The sequence below is a fragment of the Squalius cephalus genome (assembly GCF_949319135.1).
Source record: "Squalius cephalus genome assembly, chromosome: 3".
Classification (NCBI taxonomy): Eukaryota; Metazoa; Chordata; class Actinopteri; order Cypriniformes; family Leuciscidae; genus Squalius; species Squalius cephalus.
The window spans coordinates 51,033,701-51,049,912 of record NC_137124.1 but is presented as its reverse complement, the minus strand read 5'-3'; the positions used below and the strand labels follow the sequence as shown (position 1 = coordinate 51,049,912).

The 16,212-nt window shown below is 37.2% G+C and overlaps 1 protein-coding gene across 1 annotated transcript in view; it reads right to left on the bottom strand.

Moving 5' to 3' along the window:
- LOC307155271 (mucin-5B-like) overlaps positions 1–13,763 on the bottom strand; it is a gene marked incomplete at its 5' end in the record, with an annotated part of 31,922 nt that extends 18,159 nt beyond the window's left edge. Inside the window, 20 exons of the mRNA XM_079865833.1 lie at positions 3,894–3,965; positions 4,360–4,507; positions 5,004–5,132; positions 5,243–5,399; positions 5,513–5,749; positions 5,934–6,113; positions 6,387–6,525; positions 6,608–6,759; positions 7,182–7,282; positions 7,926–8,219; positions 8,434–8,560; positions 8,646–8,740; positions 8,842–9,006; positions 9,188–9,328; positions 10,315–10,384; positions 11,397–11,535; positions 11,914–12,031; positions 12,539–12,664; positions 12,856–13,069; positions 13,698–13,763. Of these exons, the coding sequence (XP_079721959.1) occupies positions 3,894–3,965; positions 4,360–4,507; positions 5,004–5,132; positions 5,243–5,399; positions 5,513–5,749; positions 5,934–6,113; positions 6,387–6,525; positions 6,608–6,759; positions 7,182–7,282; positions 7,926–8,219; positions 8,434–8,560; positions 8,646–8,740; positions 8,842–9,006; positions 9,188–9,328; positions 10,315–10,384; positions 11,397–11,535; positions 11,914–12,031; positions 12,539–12,664; positions 12,856–13,069; positions 13,698–13,763 (2,870 nt within the window). The remainder of the gene's footprint in view (positions 1–3,893; positions 3,966–4,359; positions 4,508–5,003; positions 5,133–5,242; positions 5,400–5,512; positions 5,750–5,933; positions 6,114–6,386; positions 6,526–6,607; positions 6,760–7,181; positions 7,283–7,925; positions 8,220–8,433; positions 8,561–8,645; positions 8,741–8,841; positions 9,007–9,187; positions 9,329–10,314; positions 10,385–11,396; positions 11,536–11,913; positions 12,032–12,538; positions 12,665–12,855; positions 13,070–13,697) is intronic.
- Positions 13,764–16,212: the final 2,449 nt, after the last annotated feature.

Here is a 16,212-nt window from a genome sequence, read left to right as displayed (position 1 = left end):
TTGTGTCACTGGGAGAGGTGTGCTTGTGGATGTCGACGTTTCAGATGATGTAGCTGTTAACTCTTCTAAAGTGGTCGTGGCTATAGTTGTTGGTAGGCTTGTTTGACCAGTTGTTACCACCTTTGGCGGCCTGGTGGTGGACAAAAGTGTCGGAGATGTGGTCAATTCGTTCTCAGTTACAGTCTCAGTTGTTGTTACTTCTCCAGTTGTTTGAGTAGCTGTAGATGATTTTGAAGTTGTGAAGACACTGCTTGGAGATGATGTTTCTGTTGGAGGCTGGACAGTGGTGCTTCCCTCCTCGACAAGAACAGTGGTGGATGAAATGGCTGGTGTGGTTGTTGAAAGAGTTGTTTCAGCTTTGACTGGTTTTGTTGTTGAAGAAAGACCCTGAGTGCTAACCTCATACCCAGTGGACGATTCAACACTCACGGTTGTTGACACAAGTGTAGTGACTGGCACTGCAGTTGTCTTTGTTAGCGTTGTTGGTTGCGTGGATGTAACAACTGGTAGTGGAGTTTGTGTCACTGGGAGAGGTGTGCTTGTGGATGTTGACGTTTCAGATGATGTAACTGTTGACTCTTCTAAAGTGGTCGTGGCTGTAGTTGTTGGTAGGCTTGTTTGACCAGTTGTTACCACCTTTGGTGGCCTGGTGGTGGACAAAAGTGTAGGAGATGTGGTCAATTCATTCTCAGTTACAGTCTCAGTTGTTGTTACTTCTCCAGTTGTTTGAGTTGCTGTAGATGATTTTGAAGTTGTGTAGACACTGCTTGGAGATGATGTTCCTGTAGGTGGCTGGACAGTGGTGCTTCCCTCCTCGACAAGAACAGTGGTGGATGAAATGGCTGGTGTGGTTGTTGAAAGAGTTGTTTCAGCTTTGACTGGTTTTGTTGTTGAAGAAAGACCCTGAGTGCTAACCTCATACCCAGTGGACGATTCAACACTCACGGTTGTTGACACAAGTGGAGTGACTGGCACTGCAGTTGTCTTTGTTAGCGTTGTTGGTTGCGTGGATGTAACAACTGGTAGTGAAGTTTGTGTCACTGGGACAGATGTGCTTGTGGATGTCGACGTTTCAGATGATGTAGCTGTTAACTCTTCTAAAGTGGTCGTGGCTGTAGTTGTTGGTAGGCTTGTTTGACCAGTTGTTACCACCTTTGGCGGCCTGGTGGTGGACAAAGGTGTCGGAGATGTGGTCAATTCATTCTCAGTTACAGTCTCAGTTGTTGTTACTTCTCCAGTTGTTTGAGTAGCTGTAGATGATTTTGAAGTTGTGTAGACACTGCTTGGAGATGATGTTCCTGTAGGTGCCTGGACAGTGGTGCTTCCCTCCTCAACAAGGACAGTAGTGGATGAGATGGCTGGTGTGGTGGTTGAAAGAGTTGTTTCAGCTTTGACTGGTTTTGTTGTTGAAGAAAGACCCTGAGTGCTAACCTCATACCCAGTGGACGATTCAACACTCACGGTTGTTGACACAAGTGGAGTGACTGGCACTACAGTTGTCTTTGTTAGCGTTGTTGGTTGCGTGGATGTAACAACTGGTAGTGAAGTTTGTGTCACTGGGAGAGATGTGCTTGTGGATGTCGTCGTTTCAGATGATGTAGCTGTTAACTCTTCTAAAGTGGTCGTGGCTGTAGTTGTTGGTAGGCTTGTTTGACCAGTTGTTACTACCTTTGGCGGCCTGGTGGTGGACAAAAGTGTCGGAGATGTGGTCAATTCGTTCTCAGTTACAGTCTCAGTTGTTGTTACTTCTCCAGTTGTTTGAGTAGCTGTAGATGATTTTAAAGTTGTGTAGACACTGCTTGGAGATGATGTTCCTGTAGGTGGCTGGACAGTGGTGCTTCCCTCCTCGACAAGAACAGTGGTGGATGAAATGCCTAGTGTGGTTGTTGAAATAGTTGTTTCAGCTTTGACTGGTTTTGTTGTTGAAGAAAGACCCTGAGTGCTAACCTCATACCCAGTGGACGATTCAACACTCACTGTTGTTGACACAAGTGGAGTGACTGGCACTGCAGTTGTCTTTGTTAGCGTTGTTGGTTGCGTGGATGTAACAACTGGTAGTGAAGTTTGCGTCACTGGGAGAGATGTGCTTGTGGATGTCGACGTTTCAGATGATGTAGCTGTTAACTCTTCTAAAGTGGTCGTGGCTGTAGTTGTTGGTAGGCTTGTTTGACCAGTTGTTACCACCTTTGGCGGCCTGGTGGTGGACAAACGTGTCGGAGATGTGGTCAATTCGTTCTCAGTTACAGTCTCAGTTGTTGTTACTTCTGCAGTTGTTTGAGTAGCTGTAGATGATTTTGAAGTTGTGTAGACACTGCTTGGATATGATGTTCCTGTTGGAGGCTGGACAGTGGTGCTTCCCTCCTCTACAAGAACAGTGGTGGATGAAATGCCTGGTGTGGTTGTTGAAAGAGTTGTTTCAGCTTTGACTGGTTTTGTTGTTGAAGAAAGACCCTGAGTGCTAACCTCATACCCAGTGGACGATTCAACACTCACTGTTGTTGACACAAGTTTAGTGACTGGCACTGCAGTTGTCTTTGTTAGCGTTGTTGGTTGCGTGGATGTAATGACTGGTAGTGAAGTTTGTGTCACTGGGAGAGATATACTGGTGGATGTCGACGTTTCAGATGATGTAGCTGTTAACTCTTCTAAAGTGGTCATGGCTGTAGTTGTTGGTAGGCTTGTTTGACCAGTTGTTACCACCTTTGGCGGCCTGGTGGTGGACAAAAGTGTCGGAGATGTGGTCAATTCGTTCTCAGTTACAGTCTCAGTTGTTGTTACTTCTCCAGTTGTTTGAGTAGCTGTAGATGATTTTGAAGTTGTGTAGACACTGCTTGGAGATGATGTTCCTGTAGGTGGCTGGACAGTGGTGCTTCCCTCTTCGACAAGGACAGTGGTGGTTGAGATGGCTGGTGTGGTGGTTGAAAGAGTTGTTTCAGCTTTGACTGGTTTTGTTGTTGAAGAAAGACCCTGAGTGCTAACCTCATATCCAGTGGATGATTCAGCACTCACTGTTGTAGACACAAGTGCCGTGACTGGCACAGCAGTTGTCTTTGTTAGCGTTGTTGGTTGTATGGAAGTAACAACTGGTAGTGAGGTTTGTGTAATTGGGAGGGATGTGCTTGTTGATGTTGATGTTTTAGACAACGTGGTAAATTCATACTTTGTGGTGTGATCTCCAGTCGTCTGAAGTGTGGACACAGATTGTGATTCTGTGGAAAGTGTTGTCCACACTTTACCAGTGACTGTTGGAAGTGTTTTTGTAATGGGTGCAATTGAGGTTTTTGATGTTACTGTACTTTGTGTCTCTATGGAACTTTCAGTGTCAGTTGTTTTCTTTGCTGTCGTTGATAAGGACAGTGTTGATGTTTGATCTGATGATGTTGAAGGCTTTGAAGTTACATACACCAGTTGTTCAGTTGAATGTTTAATTTCCGCAGTAGAAGCAGTTAAAATAACTACAGTTGTTGGTCCGCTTGTCAATTGTTCTGGCTTGTTGGATGTAGTTAAAACCTCATGAGTTGTGGTTGTTTCTTTTTCAGTTTCCGGTGAAGTGTATTCTGTGGTCATCAAGTAAATAAGTTATTAAATGTAAGATGAATGTAAAATAAGCATTTCAATAAGACAAATCTTAAAGTAATTAAGAATAAGAGCAAATTAATAATTTTGTGTTGTAAAATGCATGCTCAGTGTTTGAATAATATGAAAATATTTTTCAGTTCCATTGTCTGGAGAAGCTGTGATCATTTGTAATTAAATGAAAATAATCAATGTTTACTACTACAAGTCCTTCCAGTATAACTAATGCTTAATAAGCTTTGATTTCCAATGAATGAACCCTAAATATACAAGCAATATATATGGAAAAACTGTCTATTACAGAAATAACAAGGTACCTGGGGTGCTGAAGACAAAAACTGTTGTCGGGGTTGGTGTTAATTTCTGTGTTGTGGTCTGGGGGGATGTGACTGTTGGGACAGCAGTCGTTTCACAAGGTATCAAAGTCCTCTCAATAGTTCCATTGACTGAACATCTGCCTGTGATACATCCTCCCAGTCCATCCGTTGTGTGATAAATTATATCTCCAAAGTAGTACTCTACATTGTTGTATTGGCATGTACATGCTGTAAATGAAGAAAAAGTATGAAAAAAGGAGTTTAATAAAAGTAGACTTTCAACTAAGCTAAACTAATCTTCAAAACTAAACTATAACTGAAATGGCAAAAATCTTACCATTTACATCAAACTCACAGACAACACCAAATGATGAACAATAACTGCATGAAAAAAAACACAAATAGAATATTTAAAAACTATTAATGACCTATATGGAACTTGAATACGAGTAGAAAATACGCATACCATGACTGACAGTTTTCTGTGGTTGGCACCTGCTGGCCAATATCATAATGTAACATTTCAACAAAGCAGCCACAATCTTCCTGTGTCACACATTTCATGTTATCCTCATCAAAAACAGGCTGCTCAGGAGGGCATTTAGGATAGCATCCTAAAAAAGGTTCAAATGGAAAAATATAAATCAGATTAAAACAAACAAAGCATGTGATGTGCAATGTGGCAATGTGAAGTTCAATTTAAGAATAGATTTCAGTGAATAAATTGTTGTGACAAATGTTTTGAAGACAAATATAAACTATAATATAAACTAACTATTCTATAAACTTGTCCAGTTTAGGGGACATAGCCTATTATGATTTTTTATGATTCTGAACCAAGGTGATATTTGAATGATACATTTGCTTGACAAAAATCACTTTGAAATTTTTTAAGCTGAAGCAAAATCCCCCCGAAATTATGTCTAGGGTTTCTACAATAGTAAATGTACACTGATTATTATGCATTATTTAAAAATATGAATTTAATAGAATACAAAATAAGTGTGATGTGACAAAATTATTTCAATGTGTCTTCCAAATACAAGTATTTATAGTTGTTTTCTCAATAACATGCAAATGATATAACTGGTTGTAATTATGAGTTCTCACCTTCAAGCGCTGGTATCTGACTAGAGCAGTTTCCAGAAGGGTTTCTGCATGTCTGCATACAAGGAGCTCCACAAGGTTTGTAATGCCACTCACATTCACCAGGGGGGTTGTAATAATCACAGAACAATGCTGCAATGAAAAGGCAAACCTTAAACTTGTTTTAGGCTTTTGTGGTGTACAGTTTTTAATCATTCTTTACAGCATATCTGATGACAATGTGATAGTTATCAGTGACTCACGGCATATTTTAGGTGTTCTCCAGGCAACACAGGCTCCAGCCTCGTTACAGGCTTGTGCATAGGCTGTTACAGCAGTGCAAAAACATTCATAATCTCCACCACTATCACAGGCACATGCGTCTCTCACACAAGCATCATAAAAAGGAGAGGGGTCCACCTTTAAAGCAATATTCATAACAATGTGGCTGGTAAATGCGATCGATTTTTCAGACATAATATACTTAACATATGGATATTCGAGTTCCCTAAATAGCAGTTTGTTGTAACTACCTGTGAATGACAGGTTGAGAAGACATTGCTAGTAATGATGCTGCACTGCCTCTGTGCCCAGGCCTCTCTATACGGATTATGGACACATGGTTCTTGGATGAGAGTTGCGTCTGGACAACTAGAGAGCTTCCAGCTGTTTACAAAATCCAGGGCTTCGACAGCAATTGCTTGACTGCGTGTAGTGAAGTCATTGTTTGCGTTCCCATCGTAGTTTCCACATAGACCACACACGCGCCCCTGTCAATATGAATAGAACACTGTTATTATAAACATAAATACGATATATATATATATATATATATATATATATATATATATATATATATATATATATACAGTATATATATATATATATATATATATATATAATATTTAATATATTTGACAAAGATTGAGGTGATAGTCCTGCCACATTACTCACACTAAACTCTGGATTCAGTTTGATGTGTATTGTTGTTTTTCTGTCCCAAATGAGCATCAGACCATTACTGGCCTCAATCACCAAGTAAAGCCCCATGGTGCGCATCTGGTAGGGAATCTCCTCTCCTGCATCTCTGTGAACAACTTGGTAGGATCCATCTGTCAATCTAAGCTCATTGCTCTGAAATATAAATGACAAATACAATGTTCATTCTGTACTAATTTAAGGTTTTATATGCCTGCTTTGGTAAATGCAGAGAGTTAACTCACTCCAAGAAAAATCTTGATAGCCTTGGAACAAGTGGTGCCAGTGGATCCGCAGGGGATATTTTCAGTAATGACTCTAAAAGTGCCACTGGTGCTATTGCAGAAGTCCTGGGCATAACATGAAACTTTAGATTTAGATTAAGTTATAAAGAGCTTCAGGCCTCATAAGAAAGTATAAGGTTAATACCTGAACAAGGCTGTATTCACAGTTTCCGCTAAAGACGTATCTTTTCTCATCAAAGGTTCTATAATGACCATCTCCATAGATGCTGCATGTCCCACTGCACTGGTTTGTGGTACATATCCATCGTCTATTCTCACAAGCACTACAAAAAGTAATGTAAGTGCATTATAAACAATAGTATCTAAAATACAAAAAATTATTAAAAATCTCACAGTTGTACTTACCATGTATTGCAATCAGTCTTAATGCTTTCCCCAGGTTGGTAGGCAACTCCATTATGGATGCAAGGACAGAGGTCTTCAGCAATGCAGCCACCTTTCCCATCTGACACCAGCCCAGATGGGCACACACAGCCAGACACACACTCTGTGCTGATCTGCAGTAACACATTTGCAATATTTCACAACAAATTATTACTGCAGAAAGGAATAATTCACCCTTATATTGCAATTTATTGGTTATTTACTTACCCCAATGCTATTCTAAACCCATATGATGTTATTTTCTCAGTGGAACACAAAAGGAGGGAGTTTATAAAGGATCTTCACACCTCTCTTTTCTGTACAGTCTGTCTCATTTTCCATTCTGCATATTAGATCTGGTACTACTTTTGTGGTGCAATTCTGGTGTTTTATTATCCCTATTGGAGCTCTACTTTTGCAGAAGTACAGTGCACAATGACCATGTCATGTCACTTAAATGTCTTGTTTTGAATCACACAGAAACAGAAAAACTAGCATATTGGTTTAGAATAACATAAGCATGACCTACACCTTAATAAGCATTCAAGTAACTCACACAGGCCATGTCTAATGTTTTGCAGCTCTTCTGACACTCTGATCCCTTGGAACCAGGGCTAGCGCTGGAGCAGTTGAAAAACATCATTGGCTCTTTGCATTCTAAAAGTAAAGATTCAAAGAATTGGTTAAGACAATGTATTCACTTAAAGGTATAAGTGTAGCAGATGTCAAATAAAATCACTGATAAAATAAATCTCAGAAAGTTCTAAAAACACTTAACTTAGAAACATATTATTTTAACAATTTAAATATAGCCTATCTCTCTCTCTCTCTCTCTCTCTCTCTCTCTCTCTCTCTCTCTCTCTCTCACACACACACACTCACACAAACAGATACACACCTTCCCCATTTGATCCACCAGAGCAGCTCAGTTTCCCTTGTTCGCAAATACTGAAATTTAAAAGTAAGAAAAAAAAGTATTTAAATCACATTTGGGACAGTAATCTACAACAGGGTTTTTCAAACTGAAGTCCTTGGACCCCCAGCATCCCCTTGGTTAAGATTATTAAACAATTTAAGAGAAAAACAAGACTTGCAAAAAGATAGTGAAATGCTCAATACAAATTTAGTTTGGCCAGAATACAATGATGATACTAAAATCAATTCTTTATTTTTCTCAAAATTGTAACCTAACATTATTAAAAATGTGTATATACAGGTGGTTAGATTTTCATGAGTGCCTGAGAGTTTTGGGGGGTCCTTGACATCAAAAACTTTGAAAAACCCTGTATGCAAAATATACCCTGTTTAACAGAAATGTAACCAACTCCATGTCCATACCATGATCCTCCATCTTTGGAGATGGAGATCCCAGCAGGAATAATTTTGCCTGAATCATAGCATGAGCAGCTGGCAGATGCAACACAGTCACCATTCTCGTTCATGTATGTTCCTTCTGCACAGCCACAGCCATCTACTGGCACAAAGTCAACCGCGCAGGTGGTGTCTGATTGGCTGAGGGATCGGCAAGTGCGGTCACAGCTGGTCATTTGATAGGAGTAGACCGTGGTGGCGAGGCAAGTTAGGGTGTACTTTTCTGAGAAGAAGGAGAGGATATTTATTTGAGTTTAACTACAATCCACTTAATGAACATATGTGAGCAAAAACTTTTATTTGAACTCCCATCTCACATATTGTTTTTAATCAGCATGACTTTTTAAGTAAAATCCCAAAACAGCTTGTCAAGCTATCAAATATCAATATCAAAATATCAAATATTCTCAAGCCTTTCTGAGAAGAAAGCAACTCACTGCAGGCAGCATCTCTCCAGGCATCAAGGGCAATCCCTCTTGCAGCACATGCATGTACGTATGAAGACAATGCAGCACACATACAGTCCTCACTCTTCTCACAGTTGCAGCTGTCATATATACAATTCTAAAAAGTATGGAAAAGTTAGATTCAGCTTGCAAATAAATATTACAATTATATCTTATAATATATTATTATAGATTTCACTTACTGCTTTGTAGACTTCAGGGCTGATTTCAGAGTGGCAGGGGGAAAACACTGATGAAGGATCTGACAGCAGGGAGCACCAGTGCTGTGCATATTTCTCTGTGTGTTTTTAGAAAAACGATCAGTTCTAGATGACATTCCAGAGTTACAAACGCAAGTGTTGTGGAAATCACATGACAACAGTAAAAGTAAATTCATACCATTTTCAGTGCTAAGACTGCAAGGATTCTCAAAGGTTCTTTTAACATCAAGGCAACTTGCTCTTGTTTTCCAGGTGTTGGCAAAGTCCAAAGCTGTTCCTTCCCTGAGTCCGCCAATGGTTGTAAAGTCATCAGCCTCAATGTTGTTGAAATTGCCACAAAGACCTATGGATTGATTCATTAAATTAATCTAGGATATAAAATCAAATGAACCGAAGACATGTAAATATTCCCACAGGAAAAACTAAAAAATACAGAAAGCCTTCACATAAAGTAAAATAATGTTGCTTTTGTCTAGAGGATTGTACGAGAGGGTTAACGCAAAGAGGTCTGTAAAAATAAATACCACATGTTTCTCCTTGGTACGCTGAATTGACTGTGATGTAAAGTTGCATTAACGGTACAAGCTGGATCTCCAGACGAAGCCCAATCAAATGGGCCTGAATGATAATGTAGAATGAGGAGGGCTTGAAAATGCTCACATCAGCTGAAAATAAAATAAAAATACAAATTTAGAATTACAGACATTGGTGTGTGTTTAATATAAGGCAAGACATCAAGTAGTAATCAAGTAGTTCTTTACATAACCATAGTCCACATAACCATATTTTTCTCTTCATTATCAGTATTTCAAAACAAATATTCAATGCGCGCCCACACCATTTGAAATCAGATCACTGTAAAGGCTCTTCTGCATTCATCAAATTACCTTTCTCTGTTTATTAGTAACACTATGTAACTTTTTTTTTAATATAAAGAAATAACAAAAAAACGGCCCCATACACTTAGTGCACTATTTTAGGGGAAATCCACTTGTAGTGGAGTCCTAAACCAGTAAACCACTGTGGATATCAAGTGCACTCATTCGATACACCACGATAACGAGTGTATAACATGTACAGACTAGCCACTAGCTAGAGAATACATGCACTGTGAGCATCATGCCGAATGTATTCCAGCATCTTGTAACATTTGTCGGAGGTTTAGGTGGCCGGTCTCGCCATAAGATACCGACACGGCACTCATCATTGTCCTAATTCGCGCAATGGTTTTTATTCATACAGTGAACTAATATTATTGGAGTAATGTGAAAACTGACTGAGGGTATAATAGTTGATTTCAGATAGCCTACAGACGTTGTTTATTTGTTTATCCGCTCTGATAAGATGTCATAAATCCACATAGTTTACCGGTGCCTCGAACCACATTCATGCGCGCAAAGAAGCAGAGCCGAAGCACAACCAAAGCAATCTTCTTCCGCAAGACACACGTTTTAATTATTTTTAACCACTGGAGGGCCAAAGGTTACATAGTGTAGCTTTAATATCATTTAGCTATGTGATAGTAAAATTATAATAACAAAAATTGATTCGGTATACTTTACGAATGTTTAATTATATTTGTGTGCTAATTATTAATTAATGCATTTATTTATTTATCCCCCTACATTTTCTGTTGATTTGTCTACCCTACCTGTAAAAAGTGGAAGCTGGGCAATTATTCTGTTGACCTCAATATTTCCACTGGAATCCACTTTAAACACCTGTGTGCACAAATAATTTCTGTTCAGAAATGCTTTGGAAAGACATCCAGATTATTTATTTATATACGGTATATATATATATATATATATATATACAGTGACACAAAACGTTTTTTCATCCCCAATCCTTTTTAGTACTTACAGTATTTCCATTTGACAATGCCAAAGTTATTGCCTTCAAACAGGTTTCAGTGTCAGTCACACCACATTTCACCAGGTCTCCTTGAATTGTGAATTCTGTTCCTGTGCATTGCTTTCAAAAAGAAAGAAAAATGGACCAGTTAATTAATATAACCTAAAAAAATGAAGATTAAATTACCAACCATTTTAAAACACATTCACATTTATTTCCATATATGATTATCTTAAAAACGTCCATAGAACTGTGAACAGAGAGTTAATAATAAAATCAGAATAATTTTTAAGATAGGGTTTTGTTTGTGTGGGCTCACATTTTGTTTATCCTTTATAAAGCCATAATCTATTTATCTATGTCTGTACTGTTAACATAGATCTAGACAGCAATGTTTAACTTCTGTGGGTTAATTTGGTGAAAACAAAAAAACATATCCAATTAATTTCTTAAACTACAGACATGCAAATGTAATCCCTGTTTCCACCACACATCAATTTGCACCATTTGGATCTTATCATGCATATCATGTCAATCATGCAATAGCCACAATTATCCCTAATATCAGCCTCAAAACAGATTTTAATGGCTTTCTTAAAGCTCTTCAGTTGTTAAGCAGAAACTCATAATTATCATTTTTAGTTGAAGAAAAAATACATTTTATTAATAAAATGAATTGTTAAAAATAAAATAACTATTATCTGGACATTTATTATCCGACAAGTTTTTTTTTTTTTTTTTTTTAATAATATGACACTGTTTAGCACAAAACTTAGAAATCCATTGTTAATTTACTAGTAATTAGTACAAGAACAGCTCATACTGCATGTAATGTCTTCTAATGGTGTCTTATAAAGTTAATTGCATTCAAGCACATACTTTGGATAGGACGTAAGTGCAGTCTCCATGAAAGGTGTAGGCTTTTCCATCATAAGTGGTAATATGGGATCCACCCTCAACTGAACATGCACGTGGACAATCCTTTTCGTTACAATTCCACTGTCCCTGTTCACAGGTACTAAATGGGAAATAATAATGTCAATGTAAACCTATACCTTTTAAAACACTCAGGCCTGGTTTCACAGGACTAGGCTTTAGTTCAATTAGGACATTTAAGTATCTTTTTTTTATCTTTTTTGTGCCTTTAAATTGTTTTTACTGGTGTGCATCCTGAGAAAAACAATGGCACTGACATATGTCAGTGCAAGTTGCTTTCAGTTAAAACAGCTCAAACATGCATTTCAGATTGGGACTATCTTAAGCCTTGTCTGTGAAACCAGGTCAATATAGTACATAATAGGCTATAATATTAAAACATTAAATCTTCAACAGCTTATTTTTTTAAATATAATGGGTTTAGAAAATTGAGTGTGAATTTCAAACAATGGAGGCTTACCACTCTCGGCAGTTGCTTGTGTAATTCTCCCCAGAGGCAAATATTTTACCTCCAAGGATGCAGGAGCATTCACTGTGTGGAATACAGCCAGTCTTGTGTATATCATCGAAAATAGTGCCTTAAAGCGAGAGAAAAAGGAAAATTGGTTATGGCTTAGACTCACAGTGGGACTCACTTTCATTGAGAAAGAATGGACACGTTCAGAACACCAGTAAAAAAATAAAATAAAATGAACACTAATTTTAAAGCTAGCTGAGGTTAGGTGGATTTAGAAGACCATTTAAACTTTTCTAATCATGTCCAAGATTGTGTGTGTGTGTGTGTGTGTGTGTGTGTGTGTGTGTGTGTGTGTGTGTGTGTGTGTGTGTGTGTGTGTGTGTGTGTGTGTGTGTGTGTGTGTGTGTGTGTGTGTGTGTTCATACAGCAAGTGTCACAAAAGTCACCAAGTTTAGCATAAAGTAAAAAAAATAATAATAATTGGCTGTAGACCACTAGAGGATTACACAAAATAATATCAGATTAAAGACAAAAAGACATTAGATTAGGAAGGTATCAGTGAAATGATTGTAGTCAGTTACTTTAGAAGATAGTGTCAATAAGGAAAATCATAATAAAAACACTATACCAGGAGGGCAGAAGCATCCATCAATGCAGTGGCGCTCACACACTTGTCCTCTTTCAGGGTTGGTACAGGTGTCAGTACAGGGATTTCCACACTCTTGGTATACCATGCTTTCTGGGCACGGATGTGCTGCAATATAGAAAAAAAGAGCATCGGTTATCAAAAAGAATACAAAACTACAAGAAGAGACTCTAGATCAGCGGCATTGCGAGGGTGTTTAAGCCCCAGATCTTCTTTTGAAAACTCACACAATGGTAAGACAAACATTGACAAAGAACTAAAAGAATGGGCCATGCACGGCATAAACATGGCATACTTACGACAAAAATATTCTGTTCTCCATTCTTCAGGCCTTCCACCTGCATGTACACACTGTCTAGAATATTCAGCGATGGTTTTGCATAGGCAGAAGGATCCAGAGGAGCCATTGCAATGGCATAAGTCTTTCATGCAAACTTCGACAAATGAATCGATGGAAACCAGACCTCTGCAATCACTGAACACTGAACTGGAGAAGATATCACGGCAAAAATTCTGTGGAGAATGAGACAAAAAATAATCATTAACAAACAGGTACAATAATTATGACGAGAAATAAAGACAATATATATATATATATATATATATATATATATGACTTGAACCCTGATTACATATAATATGAGATTTATAATGCTGAAAATGTTCAATAAAATGTGTTCTTCATTTATCAAGTCACTTTAAATAAATGCATCTGCATTTATTTTTTCAGAAGCATTAATTTTATGTAAGTAAAAAATGGTGGGTAAAGTGGGTGAACTTTAGGACCAGAAGGACTCTGGACAAGAAGAGAGCATAAACCAACACCTTGAGCAATGCACTTTCTGGGCTGTAATAATAAGTGTGGGGTCTCTACGGATAAAAGTCACTGCTAAATGACTATTTTATACATAATATGTTCTTGTTTTTTTTAACAGCATACTACAAGAATACGTGTTAAACCTGAATTCACCCCAGTCCCAATTTCCTTGGACACCCAAAACAGGCATTTTAACCGAAACTGGCCATTTTTTTGCCCAAAATGTAATTATTACCACCCCAGTTTTAAGGGGAGTTAATTGCTTGTCATTTCTGTGTAGACAAAGGAAACGTCTAATGGAGTGTGGACAATTTCATTTCTTACCTCATCTCCACAGTTTTCATCTAGAGATATTTTGTCTTCATTACAGATTTCTGTTGGACCATCCATCTTCCAGAGGTTCCCATAATCAGAAACAGACAGCCGAGTTCCTAAAACAAGACATGCAATGATTCTTTATTGTCTCTGGACAATCATGTAAAACATGCAAGAAAATTATACATTTTTCTATAGACAGCATTGCAAAAATGAATAAATAAATGAACAAATACCATCACTGATGAATTCATTGTAAATCTGGATTCCATTGAAGTCACCACACAGTCCACATGTCTGGTTTTGATATTTTTCATCTAACTTGACCTGAAAATAGATTATATTACACCTGTATTAGTTCCCTCCTCCTGTTGGTTGGTTAAAGGGATAGTTCGCCCAAAAATGAAAATTCTGTTATCATTTATTCACCCTCAAGTTGTTCCAAACCTATTTTTGAATATTTTAATATTTTGAAGAATTTCGGTAACCAAACGGTTGATGGGCCCCATTGACTTCAATAGTATTTTTTTCAATACTATGGAATCAATGGGGCCCATCAACTGTTTGGCCCATATTCTTCAGCAGAGGAAAGAAATGCATACAGATTTGGAACAACTTGAGGGAGAGTAAATGATGACAGAATTTTCATTTTTGGGTGAACTAACACTTTAGGCTATTGGAGGCAGCTGGTTTGTTGCATAATGAAGATATCCTTACCATGAAAGAATCATCTTCATTCCACATGGCTACTAGCCCCAAAACAGCCTTGACTGCAATATAAGATGTCATCTTCTCGATGAAAACTTCAGAGTTGGTAAATGGAAGTGTCACTCTACAGACAAAGGGAAGATTGACAGCAAAGTGAAATGAAGTCAGAAGTCAACACAATTTAAGTCAGATTATATGATCTGAAAAATCACACAAACTTAATCAGAATCACTCACATTTGCCCATTTACACTGAGAGAGCCTTTAGTAAGCTCTATTGTTGTCCCCTGTAGTTTCATCATGATTTTGCTGATTGTTGGATCATTGTTCACCACCTGATGCCTCAACTGGATGTTAAAGTCTTCATAGCTGGTCGAACAGTGCGATGTAAAAATGTAGTTGCAGGAAGATGAAAGCTGGAAGTAGCTCCCATCATAGGTCTTGAAATGGTAGTTACCCCAAGCACTACAAACCAGCTCATTGTGTTGTGAAGTCAGTCCTGGTAAAAAATAGATGAATAAATAAATAAATAAATCGTTTCTTTTAAAGTTGATTATGAAAAAACCTTTGAATTTCAATGATTTCGAGATTTTTACCTGAAACAAATTCTACTGTAGCAGTTGGTTGCATGTTCATTGTTGTGAAAAACGCTGGAGGAGTTTGAGAAATATTCATAAATATTAAAACATAGGTAAGAATCATTTGTTTGACTGCTTTACAAAACGCCCAAATCTTACATTTTTCAGTTCCACTAAACATAATTTAATTACAGTAATTTTTTTCTTTATAATATCTCATAAATATTTGATAGTTATCTTCCCTTTTTAATTATTCAAATAATCTCTGCCTTTAATGATGATATTTCTGACTTACAAATTATTTCTAAATATTAGCATGACATTACATGTAACTGCATGCAATTATCTAATTATTGTATTACTACAATTTTACAATTAAAGTAAAATCCAGTATTAAGAAACACTTGTTATAAATTTGTCTTACTGGTTTGTGTTTCCGCAAGTCCAATAGACAGTGTCACCCATATCAGCACTCCTATAGATATTCTTTTTAACATCCCCATGGTGTTGGTGGAGCGTCAAGCTCTCCACAAGATCAATGAGAAAGACACAGTCCTATACTCAGAGTTTTATACTTGTCCTTCAGAAGGGACGTAAGATTGAACTAAAGGTGGGGCCAAATGTTTATCTTCCATGACAGCATAATGTAACATTTCGCTGATAGATTTCCATATCTGATTTTAGAATCCGTGACTAAAACAGGTAAAGTCAACTACATAAGAAAATACTACTAATAAGAAGAATGATCACACAGAAATTTGAAGCCACATCCATTAATATTCATTCAAAGATGTTTATGTTGATTTTTAAGTATTCTTCTTTCAACCATGCACCCTTTTGCTCATGCCATATTTATTCTATCTTTATAGTTCCTTCTTTAAAGGTTTTTTTTTTTTTTTTGATTCGCTTGGTTATAAGAATTGTAATATGTATTATTATAATACTAAGTCTTTTTTAGTAATTATGACTATATTTAGAAATTATATTTCAGCTAAACCATCTATATAAAACATCACCATGAAAGAACAATTTGATCATTTGGTTTGAACATTTTAGTTTAGTTATTGATCTATTTCCAGGACTTTTTATTTTGCATTTTGAACTCCATCTGTATACAAAAATGCTGAAAACATGTTAGAATAAAATAATAGAAATATTTGAAATAGCTGGAAATGTAACTATGTAAATGTTTGTGATTTTGGTGTGCCTTTCCTTTTTTTTTTTTTTTTTTTTTTTGTA